The sequence below is a fragment of the Anser cygnoides genome, chromosome 4 (genome assembly GCF_040182565.1).
Source record: "Anser cygnoides isolate HZ-2024a breed goose chromosome 4, Taihu_goose_T2T_genome, whole genome shotgun sequence".
NCBI classification, from domain to species: Eukaryota; Metazoa; Chordata; class Aves; order Anseriformes; family Anatidae; genus Anser; species Anser cygnoides.
The window spans coordinates 46,955,905-46,979,266 of record NC_089876.1 but is presented as its reverse complement, the minus strand read 5'-3'; the positions used below and the strand labels follow the sequence as shown (position 1 = coordinate 46,979,266).

The window sequence follows — 23,362 nt, the reverse complement described above, 5'->3', positions numbered from 1 at the left end:
CTGTCTGCCCTCATGTTGCTTGCCATAGAGCTGCAGCACAGAGGCAATGTAGTAAGGACTAGCTGTGGAATATGGATGTTCCCTTAGCTCCCACAAAGTAGTAGGGGTATGGATCATCCTCTAAGTTGCATGTCAGGTCTCAGCTGGTCATAAAATCGGTGTAAGCAGTAAACTTATGCAGGTGTCTTGGGTGAACCAACAAGATTTTACCCCACCTGATTGTTTCACACACACAGTCTGTCCCTCCCCACACCCTTCTGGCATTGCATTCACTAGGTCTCAACTTGTCTTCCCACTAGGGAGATTACTGCTGACTGGGGGATGCTGGGCAGAAATTTGTGTTGGTTCGTGCTGTTCAGCAGGCTTGCAGGGAACAGTTGCAGGCATTAGCAGCCAAGGTCCCGAGGTATCCTTTGGCATTTGCCCCACACATCAATCTGATCTTCAGGATTCCCCTCTACCTCCAGGATTTCTCCAGCAGAGATCACTACAATCTTTCTGAGACCACTTCTTCTTTTGAGAATCCCTCATTTTGGCACCAGCTCTTCTTTCAGGAACTCTAAAGCCCCAGTTTTCCTAGTCTAAATAGTTGATGTGCAGAAGCGCAGCATGTCTTCAGCCTCCTAAATGGTTGTTCGCTCTCATGTCCCTTTCTAAATTTGAGACAAACCATTTTTGCTCAGTCCTAATGTTACCAAAGTTTACAACCAGCCCATGGTTACAGCTAGCAAACAGAAGGCTTCTACGTAAGAGTTTTAAAAACTGCAGTTTGGGGCATTCATTTCCCCCAGCACATACACTCATTTATCTGTTGCCTGTTAGTGTTCACAATTTAAGCTTTTTTTTTTTTTCCTTTTTTTCATTTTTGCCTGTGATAATTGGCCTCACTGATCTGGCAACAAAATCAGGTCATAATATAAATGGGTGCATCTCCTAGAAAACTAAGCCAGAATGGTCCAAGTATTACCAAAGACTTACAGGGTCCAAGAAATGTTAGCTACTAATTCAAATCTAATTTAATGTAGGGCAAAATAATAATTGCTAGACATTACATATGTTACATAGCGCCTTGCGCTGCCTACATCTTCTCTCTGAATCTTTTCTCACAAGTGCTGTACCCATCAGGTGGGGCACAGTGTTTAGTTATTAAGCAGACAGTTTGCACAGCTCTTCAAAGTCCTTCATGGACATGTATATATACAATCATTTATCACTTCTGAATTTGACCCTAATATTGCCACTGGAATTGCACTGTGGTATCTTCTACTGCATTGAGATTTCTGACTGTAAAGGTGGAGTCCAGTGCTGGGAATATTTTTCCTGCAATATAATTCACTTTAAAAGTATTTGAATATTTTTTTTTGCAGGTGGCATTTTTAAGGGCTTTCTGCTGTGGTTTTCCCTCATCATAGAATGGTAATTCATAATTACCATTGCTATAAATCCTAATTACTTGCTTTCAAATAAGGTCTTTACGTTCTCATACTTTACCTTCATTCTGCTTCTGTGTTCAGTGAAGACAAGTGCCCAGTTGTATTCACTGTTACTTCATTAACAATAGACAAGTGAAAAGATTATTTCATTGCAAAAAGAAATGAAAAGAAGCTGAGCTTAAAGTAGGCTTAAAGGGAAAAAGCTTTTTTAAGAACATTTAGGGTCTGGTTCTCCTTTCACTTATGCCTGATTAACTTCATTGTCACATCACATTGACACCTACATCCAAGTAGAAGCAGGTTGTGTCTCAAAATGAAGCAAGGACAGAAGAATATTCTTCTTCTGTAACAAGTACTGATTTCACCCCAATGAGGAAGCACATGCAAAACACCTCTCTTGAAAGAGATGTTGGGTCATTCCAGCACTTTTATTCTTAATTTGTGTTTGGCAAAGGCTCTTTGAAGACAGAGGAAATGAATGAACTATCATCCAGCCTACTTTTACAAAATGTACCAAATCCTCTCTAGTCAATTTACATCTCTTGACCAGAATGGATTCTGAGCCATAGACTTCTCAGGTTTGACTCTGAGCTATTTTGTATTTTCTTTATTAGTACTACTGTATCTAAACATCAAGTGGATTTTGTGTGTGTTTTGTTTTATTTTTCCTTTTTATCTGTATTAAAAATTAAAAACAAAGATGAAGGCTACAGACGTTCACTGCGCAATATGGGAAAAAATGATAAGTCTTTATAATATAAGCTTTCCTGTTTGTTTATTCCCACCAGTTGAATAACTATGGCAAACCTTCTCTTCTTAGAAGTGATGTCTTTAGGGGAGAAAACTTAGAAAGATGAAAGTCCTATTTACTTGAAGTTGAGTCATCAAAGATCTCTGAGGCCTTAGCCCATTTTGGACTAAAATTGTAGGATGCTTTTATATGTAACTTTGTATTCAGTTTCAGTGTTTTTGGCAGCCAGGGAAATTTCGGGAGGGAAAAGATTGCAGTTTCTTGAAGGAGAGGAAGAAAATTACAAAAATTCCATCACTTCTGACGTTTTGTCTTTGGACTGCAAACTTCCAAGGACACCTAAGTAAATCTATTGAACTGCAAGTTCTTGTGTTCCATGCTAGAGTAGTATATATCCATCAAGTTGTAATTCCAAAGTTTTTGTGCTGTTTTTAGTGGAATGGAATTCACAGTCTGCTGCTTTAAACTGCTTGTATAATTCTGCCCTTTATTTAAGGGCTGTGAGTCAGAAGCTCTTTTTGCTGTACGGATTTAGAGGACCTGCCCTGCACTGTGCCATACAGTTTTCTTGGAGAGGAATTATGAGCACTAATACTAAATATATATATATATATATATATATAAAATTGTATTTTCGGAAAATTTTGAATGATTGGAGGCAGAAGCTTGAAATGGAATCACAAACAGAAAGCTTTTATGAGGTGGTTGTTACCCACTTCTGATCATATGTAAGTCGGCTATTAATGTTCTACACGTAACATGCAGTTTATTAATGCATGCCAAGTTTGTTTGTTTTTTACTCTAGGTTACAAGGCAGACTCTTCTGTTGATAAAGTTTTCCTTTTACAGAGGGTCAGCTGAGAGTGGATGCCAATGTTTCTGTGCATCACCCTGGAGAGCCTTACGGAGTGAGGACGGAGGTGAAGAATATCAATAGCATACGGTTCCTGGCAAAAGCAATAGGTAAACGGTTGCATTGTTACTGGAGCATTGTAGATATTTTAGGAGGTCTCAGTAAATGAAATATGCCAAGCTCCAGAGTACACTAATTGCCTTTAAATGCCTTGACTAGCTTTGTCTGGGCATTCCATCCATGTGTCTTGCCCCTGGTCCAGGAGTGCCATTTAAGCCCAGGCTGGGGCCTTCAGACTTCACCTGAGCAATGTCACAGGTGTGTGAGTTTCCAGTCCTGTCTCCTGATGGACCTTGGACCTGTGCTGTAGTCTTGTTCCCAGTCCTGTGGCTGGCCTTATGTCCTGCTGCTTCTGACTGAACTCGCTGGATGGACCCTGGACCCAGCTCACTCCCGTCACCATGACCGAGACCCTGTCAGTGGACCTGTGGGGCACTCTGGGGATAGCAGCCACATTAGTCTGCAGTTTTAACTTTTATCCCTCTGCCTGTAAGAACAAAGCAGATGATTCAGTGCTTAGAGTGTTTGAAATATATTAGCAGTAGCTCTGTGTCCTCCAGTGTAGATGATTGCTTTCCACTGAGTACAGTAGATGGTGTGCGTGAAGTTTGGATGCAGCTTGGGTATGAGCAAGAAAAGATGATCATTACATCTCCAAAATAAAACTGGCAAGGGGGATATGAGAATTCTTGTTCCAAAAACTCCACTGGGTGAGAGGAAGGTCACTAGGAATGTATGGCTTGGCTGCAGTGCCTGGGAGAAAATGTTTTCTGTTTGAAGGAAATGAAAGAAGATGAGGAAAACATGCAAGGAAAGAAACAGTGCTGGAGAGAAAGACAGTGACTAATAATTCTGTCTGTAACTACTGCTGTTGATTTCGTTAAGGTTAAATAAACAAACTTTTCCATTATTGCATAGCAGTGAAATAGTAGAATGTATAAAAGCTAATAGTGCAGTATAGCAAGCTTATTTTTTTTCTTTTGTTTCTGTCAGACTATGAAATACAGAGGCAAATTGAAGAACTGGAAAATGGAGGAACAATCCTGAATGAAACAAGAGCCTTTGATTCCAAGCTTGGGTGAGTTTTTATTTTGGAGGAATATCAGGAATAATAGCTTTAGAGTGCTAGGGATACCCAGTGAACTGATCAGGGGAGATAGCATGGTATTGCTCAACTTCTTTCTTCTGAAGTCAAAAATCACCAGCATGGTTTCATTGCAGGTAGTAATTAATTATTCTTAAAGCTGAGGCTTTAACACAATCTGTTGATAAAAACAAGCAAACAAACAAAAAAAACACCCCTGTGTGTTAACATCAGCAGTGTCAGGGAGTTCACATACACTCTTCCTTTGAAGTGGCTTTAAGAAGTTCTCCTGATCTTCACAAGGTGATGTTTTTGTTTTGTGTTCTTTTTTTTTTTTCCAGGAAACTAATTCTGTGGTGTACCATTTCTCACATCTTAACTGTTTTGTTTTATTTTAGGTGCACTGTACCAATGAGAGACAAAGAAGGAATGCAGGATTATCGGTATTTTTTTTAAATAAAGTTAACATTACAAGAACTGAAAACTTATTTAATATGCTAAGCGTAGTCAGTGTAATGAGCCTGTAAAGTTAGTATGGTGAGTGTGGAAGTAAGTGGACCTTCCACTGGAAGGGGAAGAGACCTGTCAAAATCGGTATATTTCTGAGAAGTTCAGATCTAGAACTCTCTCATCTCTGCTAAATCCCATAGATCGTTCCCAAAAACTAAGCTGGATTACCTTAGCTCCAAGTGGATAAATTGAAGGTTTGCTTTGTGGCCAGTACACATGTATTATTAAGAATGTCTGACATTAAATGTAAGAATATTCTGAGTTAAGCATTGTTCCTGCTTTAAATAAATACTGAGGGAAATGATTTTCAGATAGCAGGCCCTGCCTGTTCACGCTTAAATTATGTTTAAGACACTGTTTGAAAATCCTAACTACTGCTGAGGGGTGTCAGCGTACATAGGCAGGTTTCTACCTTAAGGTTTGTGCAACCCTATTGAGGTTGTTACCCTGCTAAGTACTTCTTGCTTTCCACCGGTGTGAGATGATAGCCATCACAGTTTGATTGCTAGCATGATTCATGTGAGCACTCTTTCATCTACTCTCGGCAAAGTCAGTGCAGCACAGTCAAGCCATAAACAGCCAGCTGAGAAGGATCGAGCTGGAGGGTGAGGGACTAAGGCATGACTCCTGGCAGGAAGCAGTGTTGCCGGGAGCTGGGGCAGCACTGCAAAGCAGCAGCATAACCTCTGAGTGCCCTAGCACAGGAGATAATCACAGTAGTGTCTGGATGAGATGATCCGACAATGCTGCTGGTTATGCAGCTCAGTGATTACTGAGGACTGTGCCTGCCTGCATCCTCCCCTGGTTAGGGTCTTCTTAATGCTGATCCACCCAGGAGTTCCCTGGCTTTGCATCCTTGGACAGTCTTCCTGTTACTGCCAGAGTTCACTTCTCGGCTGGAGAATTGTAGTTCTGCAGGAGAATTTTCAGAGCCTCTTAGCTCTGCCCTATCTGTATTCCTGTTAAACCTACATAAATTCTTACTGAAGCACAGCAAGGATTTTGAAAACATCCCACAAACTTTAAATTAAATCTGCTTTTCCAATTAGCATTTGTAGAAATGCAGCAGAAATGGCAGTGATCATTTAAGAATTCCTTAATGTGGTAGGGGCTGGCTTATTTAACAAGAATAAGAACACAACTAATTTAACAAGAATAAGAACAAATGCAAAAGAAAATTCATGCAAACCTTGGCAAAACTGGTGAATCCAATATACTTCAAATAAAGACCAGAAAGAATACTACTAGTGCTAAGATTATGATCAGTATTAAACTGTGTTTTCTCAGATTGTTATAATTTACTTCTTGCAAATATGCATCAGATGTGAGATCTATGGTTAGGCAGATTTGAAATAAAAATTATAGAGGTTGTCCAATGTCCTTTATTCTGAAATTTTTGAACCCCTCATTTGATCATCTAATAATGAAGTTTATGCTTCAATTGCAGTTATTCCAGTGGTTTGAAATGGCCTTCTCTTTAAGGGAGCCTTTTGTTCTGTGGTGGCACCCTGCTGAACACAGTGACTTTGCTTTTAGCACAGCATGGGATTTCATCTAGATTTTTGAAGTTAGTATGGAAAAGGTTGCAGCCTGCCCAGATCACTCCTGGCAGTTGGCTCTCAATCTGGGTTTCTTCCTGCCAGTCCACTGCAGTCTTTTTGCCCAGATCTACAGTTCGTGCTTGATGCCAAAAGGTTGAATAGGTTGTTCCATAGCTATCATTGTCATTGTTACTAATAATATTATTTTGGGTGCAGAAGTGTTTTAATTACTCCTTTTTTACTTTTTTTGACTTTGACAATCAGTGGCAAATACTTACAGAGAATAGGGACTTCGCAGCAGTTCGGGGACTGATCTCTTAGTACTTACCAGTGATAAACCAAGTAATTATTTTTTAATGTTTTATTTTGTTAAAATAGTAGTACAATTCCCAGGTAAGCTTAAACTTGTCATATTTTTTTTATCTTGTTGCTTAGCTTTTGGACTGAAAATAATTCTAAGGAAGTTTTTCTTCATTTTCTCTAGGTTCATGCCAGAGCCAAATCTTCCTCCATTGATTCTATATGATACTAAATCTTTGCCAGCTAATGTGAACCATCAGCAAGTGGTAAATATTGATTGGATTCATGAGAGACTTCCTGACCTCCCCAGTGCGAAGAGAGCAAAGCTTGTTGAGCTGTATGGGATTCTTCCTGAACACAGCTTCACCTTAGTGGTAGGTCTATTGATCAAGTGCTAAAATAAACCTAGCAACTTCAAAGCTCCATTATTTTTAAAAACATTTACAAATGTGATTATTAACCAGCTATCAGTTCTCATGGATTTTTTTGGTTGGAAATATGTCCAGTTCGTTGCCTACTTGGTACCTTGGAGCCATATGAGTAGAATAGTAGGGGAAAAAGAAACCTTGCACAGTGCTTCTAGAAAAAGCATTTCTCATGCAAGGTGCAGTCAAATAACTATTATTTAATATTGATCTTGTCTGTCTACACATGGACAAACTAGTGACTTACTGCCACAAATGTACAACTTCCTGCTGAGAAATCCTTGTCTGCAATTGCATGTTCTTCTTGTCTTTGGGTCTGGTATGAGGCTGGGTACATTGTCAGTATTTAACAAATTAATAGACATGCTTTCCTGACTGCAGAAGGAAAACCCATAGTTTAAATCTTTCAGATTCATGTGCCCCAGTTGATCTGATTTCTATACTCTTTAGAAAAAAAAATGGACTTATTCTTAGGTAAATAAACAAAATGGCTTTACAGCATGAACGTTGACCTCACAATGCAGTTTACCAGGGACAGGTTGAGAAGAGGGGATGTGAAAGAAAAGGATGTGACAAATGTGGATGTAAATAAGGAAATGACAGCAAAATCTCATAACTTCCAGAATTAATCTAAAGGACTTCAGGCTTCTTAAATAAAAATTGCATCATCTTGTTTTGGCAGTGAAAACTCTGTGTGGGGTTAGTATAGCCACCCAAGCTTAGACATTTCACATAGCCAGCTAAGCTAGGACAGTGTTCTGCTTTGGTTACCTCTGTGATTAGTGGAGACAGAAGGAAAACAACTTCATGGTAAGATTCAGAGTATAACCATAAGTACTTTAAATTGTCCTCTGGAGGAGTTCCTTTCCTTTGGCTGTAAATGCAGGGAGAGCAGTGCACATAACTACCTAATATCCCTTCTTTGTATGTCTTTAATACACTTGTGCTGTGTATACTGTGTATATTTTAATACACTTCTATAGAATCTGTTTCTACAGAAAACATGGTTCCTTCTTCTGAAGAAAGATGTTAGGAAATCTGCTGTTGTGCTGGTGCACCATTTTCGTGGGCTACTGTTTGGTAGGCAGATGTGTTGTAAGTCTCATTGAAGTGATGAGGCTGCAGTGACTGAGAAGTGTCTGTAGTATCTTACCTTTCTGTCTCATTGTGTAAATTGCACAATGTGATTTAGCAGGCAGTATTCCTGTCCAAGTGTACATTTTATCTTGCACATTAAAATAAAAGGAGCTCAGAAGCGCAAATAGGTCTCTGCATGCCCTTTTTTCTGTTGTTTTTTCTTCTTCTCCCCCATTGTGGTGGGTTGACCTTGATCAGCTGCTAAGCACCACACAGCTGCTTGCTCATTCCCCCAACCAGTGGGATGGGGGAGAGTAAGAAGAGCAAAAGCAAAAGAACTTATGGGTGGAGATAGAAGTAACACTTAAAGAAGTGAAAGAAGGAGGAAGGAAAAAACAAAAGTAATGCAATAGCAATCACTCATCACCTCCCACAAGTAGTCTGATGCCCATCCAGTCTCTAAGTACCTCCCACAAAACCCTCTACCCTCAGTTTTTCTTGCTGAGCGTGACGTTATGTGGCAGGTAATATCCCCTTAGTCAATTTAGGCTAGCTGTTCTTCTTGCCCACCCCTAGCCTGCTCACTGCAGGGGTAGAGCAGGAAAAGAGAAAGCCTTTATGCTGTGCAAGTATTACTTAGCAAAAGCCAAAGCACTGGTGCGTTACCAGCACTGTTGTAGTCACAAATCCAGAACACAGCACCCTATGGCCTGCTATGAAGAAAATTAACTTCATCCCAGCCGGACTCAGTACACCCACTCCTTTCACTTGGCATCAACCTTCTTCTTCAATCTTGCTAGTACTGATGGCCTCTGCTGTGTGGTTTCTGTCATCTCTAGCAACTAGCCCTATGGATTTGCCTGACCAGATCCCCTTTCTTTCCAGCCATTCTCTGAAATCTACTATTGCCTTTGCTTTTTCTCAGCTTTTCCCTTTTTGCAGCCTGTAAGATAATTAATGAGCTCCAAGCTGAAATTCGGGATACAGCTTGTAATAAGATAATGCATCCATTTGAATGCATGAAGTGAACACATTCTTCATTGTGGGTCTTCTTTTATTGTGCATTAGAATGTCAGCATGTATACTCTCCATAAAAGTTGCTTGCCTGTTCACTGGGAGACTAGTTAACCTTAATTCATCTGAAAATGGTATGTCCATTGCTGTATTAAGCTTACATCAGAAGTTACAGAAGATTGCTGATAGGGCCAGATGCACAAATCTAATGAGCATTCTTTCAGGTTAGAGCGCCCAGGAGTGCTCATTAAATAAATGGCAGTGGTAGAGGGATGACTCTAAAATGCAAAATCTCTGTTCTGCGCCAACTTGTTAGAGAAAATGCAAAAAAAAAAAAAAGTTATAATAAAACAATACTGTACCTCAGAATGTAAGTTAGTTTCTGAGCTCACTTCATGAGCTTTATTCTCATATACGATAACTGCCTGTATGCACTGCAGTATTGAGAATGTAAGACTCCAGCGTTGCCTAATTGCAAGATGAACTGAAATGGAAGGAGAGCTTTGGCTATTAATATCTTTGCCTGAGATTTCCTAAGTGTAAACTGCTAGATTTTTCATAGTTTTGTACAGATGACAAAAATAAATGAAGTTTGATTTTCTTCATGCAAAATCCTTCTTATTTGTAAACATACAATTTTTTGGGCTGGGTAGACTGAGTGGTATTTGGGTACTCAATTTCTGCATGCAGTTCCTACTTTGCTGTGTAAACAGTTAGACTGTTAAATACTGTTCTTCTGTCAAGAAGGATCTCTGAGAACTTGGTCAGTTATGGTAGTATAATATTTTTGTCTTGCTTCCTGTTGGGGCAAAAAATAAGACGCATTGGCATAGACATTAATGTGATGCTTTGTTTTCAAAAACCATGCTGAAGTCCAACCAAAAAACAGATTGGCTGTCACAGTACAGCATTAGAAAAAAAAAGTCTGATCACTTCCTTTCTCATCTGAATTTGAAGTCTTTGTATACATTTACTGTTCCTCTGCTTACTCAGATAAAAGCAGCAGTTCCACTTGGGCTTGGGGTCATTCGTTTGCTGGAACAATTACATTTGTGAATCCATTAAACGGTCAAAATGGGATGCTGAAGAAGTAGTTCTTGACAATTTTGTTTACAGCATGCCGCCCTCATACACTTTGGCATGCAGGTGAATTTATGCTTCTTTTTAGAATTTAAAGCATTTTATAAGAAGCCATAAAAAAAGTTTGAACTGTCTTTGTTTGACTGCTCTTCTTGCTGCTTTAATAGAGTACATTTTCTGCTTTTTCCCCCCCGACAGTCTTGCACATTTTTGCGGCAGTTGTTACCTCATAGTTGGTTATTGTGGGAGCTGAGATGGTGAAAATGGGAAGAAGAAAGCAGAAAATAACATTCGTGAACACTGATGTAGTTTTCTCCTTTGGTTCTTCAGGAACATTATTGGTCTTTAAAAGCACAAGTTTGCATTACAGAGCCAATGTCTCTGCAGATGACACCCATGGCATTCTGTAAAATAGGATATTGTTTTAAACTTGTTTTAAAAGCATGTGGAATTACTCCACCACTAGATTTTGACATGTACTGTTAAACAATGGTGTTAAACCATATTTCAGAAATAAATATGCATCTGGTTGAGTTTCATACTTCATGCCAGCGAGATTCTGGTGAATAAGGTACAACATATTTTGTGCATAATGGGAGCACCCCAGTGGGCCTCAATCACAAGCATGGTGCTGCAATTCCAGAATTCTGTTTTTCCTTCTAAGAAGAATAAAATATGTTACTCAGAATTAAGTGAGACAGCATTCCTGTGAACCAGAACATTAGAGCTTGCAGTGGTTTTCAGCTCAGATCTATCGCAAGGGACAGATCTGTGTGTGTGTGTGTATGTTAACTCTTTATGATGTTTTAAGCCACAGTGTAGAAATATAGAAGCAGAAATACCTAGTATGTGCAGACAGCACACAGAAAATTGTGATGACAAATTATTAGGGAAGGAGCTAAGTTAAGATTTCAATGAAGTTTTTTTGTTTTGGAAGTGAAATGATGGATAGTAGAGTTGTATCAGAGCTGCCCCCTCAGTGTATCAGAGCTGCCCCCTGGTTATTTTTCCCTAAGTTTAACTACATCTTCTGGGGGAAAGACATCAGAATGAATTTGGTAGTTGGAGTGAGTTTGGCATGACAAAAGTTGACCAAAATGCGCAACAAATTAAAGTCAAGTTCAAGTATTATGGTATCTAGAAATTAAAGCTAATCAAGCTATTCCTTCTTTATATGGCAAGAAAATAAGGAAAACATTTCATTTCTACCAGTCATTTTGACATTCTGCCTTGTTCATTTCAATCTGGCATTGCTGGGTTTTCCTTCTTTTTGGCTACAGAAAATTATAGACACTTTAAAAAAATAAAGAAGGGCCAAGGAATTTGGGGGAGCATATCCAGTTCTATTTGCACAAGCAGCAGGTAGATATAGGGATCAGTGCCTGGTAGCATGTGTAAGTCTATCTCTCTGAGTATTCCTGGGCTTTTCTCCTCTTACTGCTTGGAAATCATCTGATTAAAATTTGAAGGCTGGGTATGTTTGTCCTTGATTTTCAAAGGTCTGGCAGCAGCATCAGAGCTGTAACTCCAGCCAGGCTGTTGATATCCAGAAATCTGAATATGCCCACTGCTAGAGATATGCTCTCCATCATATACGTGATAAAAGTGTTGGACATGCTGCATCTGAGCTGTGTAGCCTTCATTGAGACATGTGGCGTCTGCAGACATTGTTTTTGCATGCATAATGTTGTAGCTAGACTACTCTGCCTGGAGTGTTTGTAAAACCTTCTGCAGCACATGTATAAAAAATGACAAAAACAACATTTATACATACTCACTTCTTCCTACCTAAATTGGACAGGTGCTTCTGTGGAAGGCAGTCTGCCATTTAAATAATAGGTATTTGTTTGTGCTAATGAATCCTGGGGTGAATTAGAAAGAATACAATATTTAATAGTTTATCATTTTAGTAATTCCACTTCGTACATGCCTAGTTTTTAATCATTTACTAGACTTTGATAATTACATCAATCCTCTGATGTTTGAGGTTTTTTGTTTGTTTTTTTTTAATTATTATTATTTTGTCTTTAAGCAAAATTTGTTCTAATATATTTAACCTTAGATTTTAGATTATTTATTGCTAGGTAACTTCTAGTTAAATTTGTAAGACCATAGGTCAAGAAAGGACGTTTGTGTGTGTGTATTAGATAAGTATTGGGAGTTACCGGATCTACTCCACAGAAGTCCTCAGTGACTTACTGAGGCTGAGAACTTCGATTCTTTCTTTGCTCATGGTCTCAAGGTAAAGGGGAAGGGTCTGATTTTTGTCACACCAGTTTTACAGCACTTCAATCCATTATTCTAAGTAGGTTTTAATCTTTTTTACTGAATAGAGAGCGCTAGATTGCAGCCTCCTTAAAAGCCATACATCATTACTAATGAATGTGGTATCCAGAGGTGGTAGAAGTTTACTTTCTGAAATGTTCAAGGTGGAAAGTCCAAATTTTTGTATTGCTGTGGTGATAAATTATCTATAAAAACAAGGGCAAAAGAGACTGTTTTGACAGGGGTGAGTTTGGGTGGAAAAGTCAGGCTTTGGTTTAGCATGTACCTGGACTCTTTTTGCTCAGAAGTGTTCACAGAGATTTGTCTGCAATCACTATGTGCTTGGAAAATGTTTTTGCTGTGATGACAGTATACTGAGAATAACTCAGTGGCTGTCTCTAAACTGTTACCTCTGACAACTTCTGAGAGCTGGCATGTCCTCCTGTGCAGTTATGCCAAACGCTGCAGAAGTCCAGTAGCACGGTGGATTTGGATTCCTCCTTGAAAAGGAGCACTACAAGCCTTCAGTAGAACTAGTAAGTTCTGTGCTCTAGTTAAAGATCCATCACTGCCTAGATGTCGAACAGCACAGCATTCAACAGACTGTGCAGTGTCTGTTCTTCTAAAAACAGTCTCAGATTTCACTTATACTATAAACTGAATCCCTTACTGTCATACCTTCTGAGCATTTAGGGTGCTGTGTGAAGCCTTACATAGCTTCTGTGAAAGCTAGAAACTAGAAAAATAAAACCCCACTCCTTACAGTATGACCTTTCCATATCATTCAAGGGTGAATACAAGCCAATCTTATTCCATCGATCCAAAATAAAAAGAAGTGATTGCAAGATCAAAAGTGAAGTATCTGTAGACAGTTTCAGGCAAAGTCTTCTTGGTAACAGATAGCATGACAGCATGTGGAGCAGTATATTTTCTGGCATCGTATGTATTTAAAACAAAGGAGATGAGAGAGGTTCTCTCCAAATGATAATTTTAGGGAGATTTCAGAGAAAAGAGATCACTCATTTCTTGGAAGTTACATTAAAACAGACAGGCTGACATACAACCTATATGTATGCATTCTAGACAGCATAGTTTGCTTACTGTTAATAAAATTACTCAAAAGTCTTGTGGCTTTGAAATGAATTCACAAAACCAATTTACTTTAGGATTGAGTATTTATACTCTGAATATAATTGTGTAACTAATCATGTTTGCACTTCAGTATCTCTTTGATGCATTTAATTCTTCTTTTAACAGAATGAAGACGGATTAACAGAATTCTTTGAAAATGTGCTAAAACAGACCCAAATGAAGCCAAAGAAAGTCATCGGCTGGATTTTAAATGACCTGCTGAGTTACTTAAAACAACATTCCTGTACAGTAAAAGAAAGGTCAGGCTTCTCAATTACTACAATGGTGAAACAAAATTGCTCCTTTTCTCATGTACCAAGAATAGTATTGTGTCACTCTGTTGCTCACTTCTGTTTTAGTTATTATCTGTGAAGTTTGTTATCCTAGGCAGTGCTACTTAGGCCTTGACACTGTCATGATGAATGAAGCTAACCAAATGCTTTCCAGAGAAGAGGACTGTGTAGTTAAGAGTAGTAATCAGTGCCTTCCTTCTCTGGAATGTGACAATGTTAGGGCATAATCAGGCAATCAATACCAAAGCTGAGTATAGTGTATCATGGAGAAAAATACTAGCTTGTCATGCTAAATGGTGTGATGTTTAGGCAAGCAACAGTAGCCTAGATGTATTACGTATCCTTTTCTCTGAGGTAACTCTTGCCCCCTTTTTCCATAGCCCAGTCAGTTCTGTTCTCCTAGCTGACCTTCTGAATCTTCTAGAAAAAAAAGAAATTTCTGCTTCAGCAGCAAAGCAGGTGAGTACCTTCTTGACTTTACTGTAATTTTATTTTGAATCTGTGGGCACTTACTCCATTTGCGTAGCTATTTTATATTCAGTGTGTACCAGTACATCGGTTTAAAAGGAAATTAATTCAGAGTGTTGATGAAGGATAAATCTTGCATCTATACTGTATACATATAACGGATGAAAATGCCTCGTGTGCATAATCTTACAGATATATTTGCATATTCAGCGTTAGAAGGGAGCACAAACCAAACAGTACATTTTCACCATGTGAACTGCAGTCAATTAAGTAAGTTCTGCTTCTGAACAAACCAGGCACTAGATCTCAGTTTGGTAGTTTGAGTCAGACCCGAGCAAAAGGTCAGTGGGAACTAATCCCTGACTTGCAGTTAAGCTGAGAGTATCAGCTACTGTGTGCTAAGGAATACTAGGGTCTACATTCCCAAGTATTAGCATATGGAAATGGATATAATTACCTGATTGTAGTCACAAAAAGAAGTCTGATCTGGCATACTCCATGAGTCACACATGGAGACTTCTGGCCTTTCTTTTATCCCAGCTTCTTTGTTATTGGCGTCTCAAGCAAGAACTGTCTGTAAAGCCAGCTTTCCCCCTGTCAGGACAGTCAGAAAAATCAGCACTTGGCACGTTCATCTCTAAAGTTATGAACTGCTTATGATGGGTACTGTGATGTCTGTGTCTATATAGACAAAATTCAGAGTTCTTTTCTGAAAAGGAATAACTGCCATTCATCTCACGTTCTTTGTGGAATGCATTGTTCTTTCAATTAGTGATTGGCCTTTACATAAATACATTAGATGGCCGTTTCTTCTCAGGTGGTCATCAGCAAAATTGTTAATGAAGATATTTAGTTTGCCTTGTGTGCTTTCAAGAGTTTAACACTCTGAAATACACAGGGCTGGCTTCCACCTTTTTAGCACAAATTGAGTCCAAGAACAACTTTGGAACAGTTCAGGGAGCAGTTCACCTTTTGCGTGATTATAAACCAAGAGTAACAGTTGCAAATGTGGCTCTTCACCCTACTTGGAGACACTTAAACCTCCTGGTTTTGGGGGGTTTCTTGTGCTTCTTAATTAAGCTGGGCTTGTGGTTGGTCTGCTCCTCGGAATAGCCAGTTGCTTATTATAGGCACCAAAAATACAAGGTCTAAGTGCCTGACTTCAGGCATGTGCTTTTGGAAATTTTAGGTTGCAAAAGTAAAAGCTTCAAAAAGAACGTAAAATATTAACAGGAAATGCATTGGGGTGCAGGGCGGTTGTGTGCCTGTGGGGTAATGGGACACCCATCAGCTTGGTGTCTGCGTCTCAGAGAGGAGCTTCAGAACTCCATTCTTAATTCCCAGCTTCCTTGTGGAGGTAGAAACAGGGTACTAATGCTCTTCTACTGGAGGTTTTTCCTTGTGATATATCTGTATGCCAGCACTTCTGACAGGTTATGAAATGTCAAGAATTTCAGAGATGCCTTTCTTGTTTAATTACAAACTCCTCGTAGTGTGCGTGTTGTCCTCTCTGTTCTGAAATTGGACACAGAGAAATAACAGTACTGTTTGCCATCACTGAATGATGCTATCAAACTGCAGGAACCTTGCCGCATTTAGAAAAGTATTTTGGTTGCCTGGATGTCAGAAGAATAACAAATGTTTATAACAATTCTCAGCAGTAGGCAGAGATACTGGATGGCCCGAGGGCAGAAAGGGCTATATATACACAACAGCAGATGAATTGCAGCACTTGGGGTGGGGGGAACGAATTGCAGCGGTAGAGACAGATCCAACTAGAAATGATAGAAGGGTTTGATGGGGTGAGCACACAGACATGTATCCACATACACGGCTCACAGCAGGAAGCCGTTAAAAGTTTTAATTTTTTAAGAGGTTTGCGTTTGGTTTCTGCTGTGTAAGGCATTAGAAACACAGACAGATAAAAGCCGCGAGTGCTGATTATAGACACAGAATATTGTATGGTAGGATGCATATGCCAAGGAAAGGGCACTGTGTGCTTGCATAATTAACACTTAGGTAATTACGGAGCTCACGCCCAACTTGCCATCAAATACAGCATCCTGCCCAGAGGTCTCCGAAGCGGTTTCAGACTGGCATGCCTGTGCACAGGGGAGCAGCTTCCCATGCCGCAGGGCTGTGGGGCGAGCGTGGCCTGGGCCTGGCGAGCCTTGAGGCACCACTTTCAAGTCCATGGTGGGACGTCCCGGTGCAACTTCCCTAGGGCTGAAACCGCTCTGCTGGGCAGTACGCCTCAGTGGGGCCTCAGTCCTCACTTGTGGGGCTGGCAGGGTGTACATCTGTGGCATCAGGGCCCGCTTGTGAGTTACAGCGTTGGAGGAGGACGGATCCTGGGCCAGGAAAGCGCAAAGTGGCCGTGGCTGCTGAGAGCCCTGCTGGAGCAGCTCAGCGTGGAGCCCCTCATTGCCTGTTCTTCAGGGATCTGGAGCAGGGCATGGAGCAGAGCGGCCCCCAGGTCTTGTTTGCTTATGCAGTTGCATATGTTACCCACATAGGAATAACTTCAACACACCCACTTGGCACCCCTCCTTTAAAGGAGATAGCAGGAAAATGAGCACAGTACACAAACCTAAACAGAACCATCTGCTTTGACAATTACGGCTGCGCCATCTGGAGCACTGGACCCAGCCTGCCCCTCACTTTTGTCGGAGGCTGAGGGACAACTGCCAGGCATCAAGGCTTTCCATCAGTGGCAAGGAGAGATGCCCACAGAACAGGCTCGAGTGGTGCTGCCTGCTGCTTCCCTCCCACCTTTGGCAGCAAATCACTGCAGATAGGGTTTCCAGTTGGAGCCGTTCTCAGGCGCAGCAGTCAGCTGGCATGTTCACCAGTTGCAAAATGTTTGATATGATGCCCGTGGCAGCCAGACGTGTGAGTCCTGATTAATTCATCTTGACCAATGGTTCGCTGCTATGCCTGTGTAGGTAGAGAGAGCAGAACATCATTAAAATCTAATCACGCTCAGGCAAGAATCAATAGTAGAAACTACTGAGATTTCAGTAATGGAAATGGGGCCTGAGATTCTCGTTTTGGCTCTGGAGACCTCATAATTTGATCCCACTGTTCTGGTGCAGACAGTTTGTGTAAATGAGTTGAAATCATTTTTTAAACTGCTTTCTTTAGATGTGTACTCTTTGCCAAGTAGAGAAACACATTTTTTAAAGTGCATCTTTGACAGGGCTTGGCCACATCTTTCTGCTTTCCTTCATACCTGTAAACAAGCAGGGGCCTTGATAACATTATTGCCCCAGTAGCTGAGTGGATATGCTTGTTACCAAATGGAAAAGTACACGTGATGCAGATGCCACAGGGAAAATCTGGTGCCTTGAAGGTTTCTAACAGGCAAGCTTTTCTCAGCGCCAGGAGATGTTTGGCAGAGGACTAGCGGGGAAGCAGAGCTGTGTCCGTGACTGTCAAGCTGTCCTGCCCCCTGGTCTAAGGCAGCCTGATGTATGAGTTGCTCCTGGGTAACTCTGCCATGCTTGGCTGCTTAGATTTTTTTTGTTGCAGATTTTCTCCTCCCGCAGCCCATAACATCCTGCTTGCATACATACCAGTCCTAAAAATCACATCTGCTTCTTTCCAGGATGGTGATGGGGCTTATTTACTGTCCAGCCTCTGATGTGCGCAGTGCTTCAGGCTCTCCAGGGTGTTTTGCCATGGGCTGTGCTGTGCAAAGAGGACAGAGCTCCTTTTAAGGGGCGGTGTACCGGCCCAGTGCCTCAGGAGGCCCTCAGGGAAGGAAGGAGCAGGTGGAGGCTGCCGTGGAATTAGGCCATGGAGTGCAGCAAAAAGAAAATAATGCAAACTGCTGCAGACTGGTTGAATCTCTGTTGCATGTATTTGTTTCTAGGGGTGTTCCAGGTAGCACTGGCACAATGATTTGCACTCTGTTGTACTGGAAGGAAGGTCTTGCAGAAGACATCATATACTGCATTGATTTTTTTTTTAGTTGTAAGCAGCTGAAAGCTTCACTTATTGTGGTTCTAACTCTGGCCGCCTATCGGTAACTTTAATATTGTGATCTGCCTTTAACCTTCTTATGGGGGGAAAAGCAAGGCACTTTGTGTCGCTGCCCTCTCTCGGGGTCTCCAGCACTGTGATAAGATATCATCAAATCCTTTGAGGCACAGCTGGCAAACAAATCTCTATTTACAAGAATTGTGTCAGCACATGGTTCTTACATACCTGTCGTGGCTACAGAATTGTTTAACTGAGGGTCTTTCGTTTCAGAAAAGTCTTCCATGCTGAAGACTATTGCTGGGGTACTTAAAGTACCATCCCACACGTTCCATTTTTCCTAAGTTGTCTCGCTGTCCTGCTAATTATTTAACATGCGGTTTGAATGGCCCTTCTCCTTTCCCCTTCCCAGCCTCTTCTCCATCCTACATTGAGTATTTACTGCTGAGATTTTGACGTGAAATCCGTTTCCATACTGGTACACAGCAGTGGCCCAAACATACAATTATATCTTCAGAGCAGGATGAAGCACAAGCAGCTGTTTTAATAAGGGTTTTCTTTCCCTCCTCCCACAGCTCTGAAATAAGAGCAAAGGGAATACAGAAAATGACTGCCCAAGGAAATTGTTTTTTAATAAATGTTCTCTTCTCTCAAGTTTATTCCAGGGCAATAGCCCTGCTACGGCATAGGAGAACACACTAGCATTAAGAAGTAATTATTCCAGAGGCTTAGGTTCACCCAGCATCCCTGTGCTTGGAGGTGATGCATAGGTGGGCTGGAGCTGCTGCGCGGAATCGGCCTGGCACCATTTCTCTTCTGCTTTGTCATACGTATCCTCATTACAGCTTGCTGATGAGGGCTGGTAATGAGATGAGTTACCTGGGATTGGACTCAGTACAACAGTCAGCTAATCGTCAGCTCCTGTGCAGAGACATCGCTCATGGAAATGCATTTTCTTACTGCTCTCAGGCAGTTCTTGCGCATAATGTGAGACAAGCGCGAGTGCTGCCTGAGAAACAGCCGCGGTGGTGGTGGCGGTGGCTGCCGCTGGGCCCACCCGCAGCAGGGGGCAGAGCTCAGAGCGGTGAGCAGCACGTGCTCCAGCCCAAAGGAGGGACAGAAGGTACACTGGGGCCGCAGCGGGCAAACTTCTTGGAACAAGTATCCTTGCTGCTGGCGGGCAGCTCCTGGTGCTGCGGCAGGCTGCAGAGCACCATTTCCCAACCATAACCTGCACTCTGTGCAGGAAGTGAAAAGGCTTCGATTGATTTCAGGGTGCCGAAAAGGGGGGGGAAGGCACAAGAGCTCTTTCAGCACAGCGCAGGATTAAATCTTGGGCTTGTTCACGCTGAGACAATCTGCTCTTGCTGCTACTAAAATCTGACTTCTTAGCTCTGTAATTAAAATACTGCATGTAAATACCATTGATATGTAAAGAAACTGACCTTTGCCACTCATTGTGATTTTCAGGTGTTCGAGGAACTGTGGAAGGGAGAAGGAAAGACGCCTCTTGAAATTGTTAAAGAAAAGCAGCTTCAACTGATAGAGGATCGAGAGGAGCTTGAACAGATCTGCCAAGCAGTGATTGATGAACATGAAAAGGAGGTGATTATGGTGGTGCTGGAAAGCTCGGGCACTGTGTTAGGCTGTGGCACTAAAAAGGAGGGGACTAAAATGGCCTTTTCTCTTTTAATTGGTATTTGAGCTCTAGAGCCAGGATAGGAGCATTAAAGCTGCTGCACAGCTATGATCATGGCTTTTCTTCTCCTTTCTTATTTTACTCAGTGTTTCTTTGGAAATTGAAGCTTACACAAAACGATCAGCAGAAGAAATTACCAGTCTGGCTAATGTGCTAAGTCACTCTACAAGACCATAAAAATTTAATGCAAGAAAGCAAAGCTACGGGGCTTTCCTTCTGTCTTCACCTATGCAGCATACTGGCCTTAACCTGACCTAGCCATTTGGGCACGTAATTCTCATTTTTATGTCTTTTCTTGAGACCTTAGAGCAACAGTGCAACACTTCTGAATCTGAAGACTGAGGCTATCCACCAGCAAGGCGTATATTAGTTATGGGATTAGAGGCTACATCAGAACTAGCAGGGCCAAAATTTCACTTGTGTCTGTCTCTTCTCTGTGTCCCCACCTTCCCTCAGTGCCAGGGGCAAGTCTCTCTTGCTGTCCTGCCTGGCGCTGTCTGTGGGGTGGGGAGGAGCCAGACCCATGTGGCAGCAGCACCGGTGGCTTCAGGGGGCTGCGTGTGCTGCAACAGGGCTGCTGTCAGCTCTGCTGTCCTGCGCCTGGGCTGTGGCAGCAGCACAAATGCTGCATTGTGTTCAAGACAGGGTTTCAGCTCTTCCCCATCCCCATCAAAGGACGTGCAGCAGCCTGTGTGGCTCATCAGGCTAACAAGCTCTGAGCCAGGAAAAGGGGAAAAAATACTTGTTGATCTTGAAGGGGAGGAGTGGGAAGGAATCCTGACAGAGTCTAACATCTGCTTTATAAAAAACAAAATGAAAACAAATGCTTATATGTACTGTGGAGTGAAAATGTAAAAGCAGAAGTGAATAGCTTGCTTCCAATATAAACATTGTCTAGATACATTTGCCATTGTGAAAAAAGACATTAACATCTTTTGAGAACAGTACCACCCACCCCAGATCTCATTGGGGGATGCTAACAGCTCCGCAAGAGCTTTTGATAAAGAAAATGAGCTTGCAGTAGGTCAGCGTGACCTCCATCAGACTGACTTATTTGCAGAGCCTGATAAAAGTGCTCCTGTATTTTCTGACTAGAACGGAAGCACAAGTGTGGATAGAAAGAACATTAGAACTGATTGGGAAGTGCAGAAGCTGAAGGTCCATAACTATACTCCCGTTTCAATAATAATGCCTTGGCTGAGAATGTAATTCCTCTCTGCTTTCCCCTGTTTGAGTCAAGCCAAATGCAGTAGAATGGCCTCACTTTCCTCCTTTTTCCAGGTGATCTTTCACTACAGCAAAAGCTGCCTTGAAGCCCTGTAATTCACTACTTCAAATTGCTGCGAGAGCTTACATGACAAAATAGTTAGCCGAGTACTTGCCAGGGGAGAAAAGTATGCCTTGCTTTCTGATAGCAACTTTCTTTAAAAAGAACTAACCTAGACAAAGTTGTTCAAACCAACACCAAGCAGTTTATGAAAACGCAGCGTCTAGGCTGTACCGTACTCTCCCCCGTATAAGGAATTCCTAGCATGTAAGGAGTAATGAGGCCTTTCCATACTGTGACGTTACAGAGAAGATTTTAGCCTGCCAATAATTCAGATACCCTAATGAGCAGCAACATTTGCATTTGTGCTTAGCATTGTCACAGTTGGTGGTTCATATGTTAGCCATCCTTCCCTTAATGTCTGTAAATACAGCGTCCTGTTTAATTGAAGCTATCGTGTTTTGCCCAGTAATTCTGACAATGTAGGGAATGTCTTCCTGCCACTCAAACAGTATGAAGACCAGAAGCTTGTGTTTCAGCAGTAGCATATTGCTTAAAAATGCCCCAAAGTAAATTTTTCAACGCTTTTCTTTCACAGTTTCTTTACTTAGGTTTTAAACATGGCCTTGATGTTTTGCAGGTAAGTGTGCATCAAAAAACCACCTCTGACAGGAGACCATATTTGCTTTGTTGCAAAGGAAACTTCCTCACTTAAAGGAAATAATGTGCTGTTACCAAAACACCTGAGTCTGCTCTTGAAGGACTTCACAAGTATCAAATAGATTGTGATTCAATGCAAATTATTTATTATACCTGACCAGCATATTGAAGAAAACATAAGATAGAGGCTATTAGCAAAAAGAAGTCCCTCTCATTTTTCTTGCTGTCTTCCAGGAAGTCACTGTTCAAGTTGCAGACCTTGTTTACATCCAAAAATGTTGTCTGGCTTTTTCAATAAGAACAAATCTTTCTATTAGTTGTAAGGCCCTGCTGCTGTAGAGACTTGCTGTTTTCTCAGGGGAGCAGAGCAGGAACTTATTGCAAAGTTGAAGGCAGTTTTTATAAATAACAACTTTGCCCCAAAATATAGTATTCAACCATGCTGGACAAAGGACAAACCTTTAGGTTTTGTCTTAAAGGACAAAAATATTCATACTTTGGCTGTGAATGAGCGAAGATGCTGTTTTCCAGTAACAATGGTGTTTATCTTTTCTTTTTAAAGGTTATGGCGATAAAAGCAGGAAATCAAAAAATTGTAAATAAGTTAATTGGACTGGTTCAAAGAGCAACCCAAGGCCGATCCAATCCTGTTCTGGTGAAACAAATATTAGAGAAGAAGCTGTCAGAGTAGCCACAAGGGAAAACTGCACAGTTGTCTACAGAAGACACGCTTCGTCCTGCGTGGTTCACTGCTAACGAACTGTGGTGCCTCCTTGTGTGTCAGCATTACATGCCCCAGGTCGGTTATACTGCAAGGAGCATTACTTTCTTGCCTTCCCCAGCTGCGTCAGCCAAAGGCAGATGAGTGAAAGACCACCTCAACAGAAGATGATGGAGTTGTTTACATGTCCCACTTTGGTGGGGCATTCAGAAATGTAATCTACACACAGCCAGTGGGAACAAGTTCCCAGAGAAGTCTGTGAGTATACAGAGCGTAAGTTGTATTCATTAGTTTTGTAATAAAGCAAGTGTAAACTGAGCTCTTCTAGCTTCTTGAGATGGGCAATTCACAGCTCTTCAATGCATAAATCTGGTGGGACTTACTAATAACCCATTGTGAGTTAGTGGGAGTGCACTAGTAGATGTGATCAAAACACCTAGCACTAATTAAGAATGGCCACATGTGCCTGCACGCCTAGCAGAAGGGGGAATTAAAAAAAGTGCCATTGTCCTCATTCTTCCTGGTTTCTGACATATGGGACAAGACAGTCACTAGCTGCTTAAGTGAGGTGCCTGAGGCTAGTGCCACCAACAGCTATCAAGTGCCTGCATCTAGGAACTGGTGTCAGATTATTTGCTTGCCTCCTCTTTGTATGTGCCCAAAACATCTCCTTTGGCTATGCAGCCCTGAACAATTCATAACTGACGTGTACCCGAGCCCTTCTGAGACTCACCTACCTTTTGGGCCTG

The 23,362-nt window shown here is 41.4% G+C and overlaps 1 protein-coding gene across 6 annotated transcripts in view; it reads left to right on the top strand.

Annotated features, from left to right (window-relative positions):
* The window catches only part of GATB (glutamyl-tRNA amidotransferase subunit B), a 49,791-nt gene that overhangs the window by 20,865 nt on the left and 5,564 nt on the right, over positions 1-23,362 (top strand). For 3 of the 6 annotated variants that reach the window (XR_010831502.1, XR_010831501.1, XR_010831500.1), the window contains exons 7-14: positions 3,034-3,147; positions 4,091-4,175; positions 4,580-4,624; positions 6,717-6,906; positions 13,651-13,784; positions 14,198-14,276; positions 19,737-19,871; positions 22,455-22,871. Coding sequence is in view for 3 of the 6 variants with exons in the window: in XM_048071747.2 (XP_047927704.2) it covers positions 3,034-3,147; positions 4,091-4,175; positions 4,580-4,624; positions 6,717-6,906; positions 13,651-13,784; positions 14,198-14,276; positions 19,737-19,871; positions 22,455-22,583 (911 nt within the window). In the remaining 3 variants the exon portion in view is untranslated. Of the gene's footprint in view, positions 1-3,033; positions 3,148-4,090; positions 4,176-4,579; positions 4,625-6,716; positions 6,907-13,650; positions 13,785-14,197; positions 14,277-19,736; positions 19,872-21,830; positions 22,420-22,454; positions 22,932-23,362 lie in introns of those variants that run through there. The other 3 variants (XM_048071747.2, XM_048071749.2, XM_066996738.1) reach the window with 2 other exon arrangements.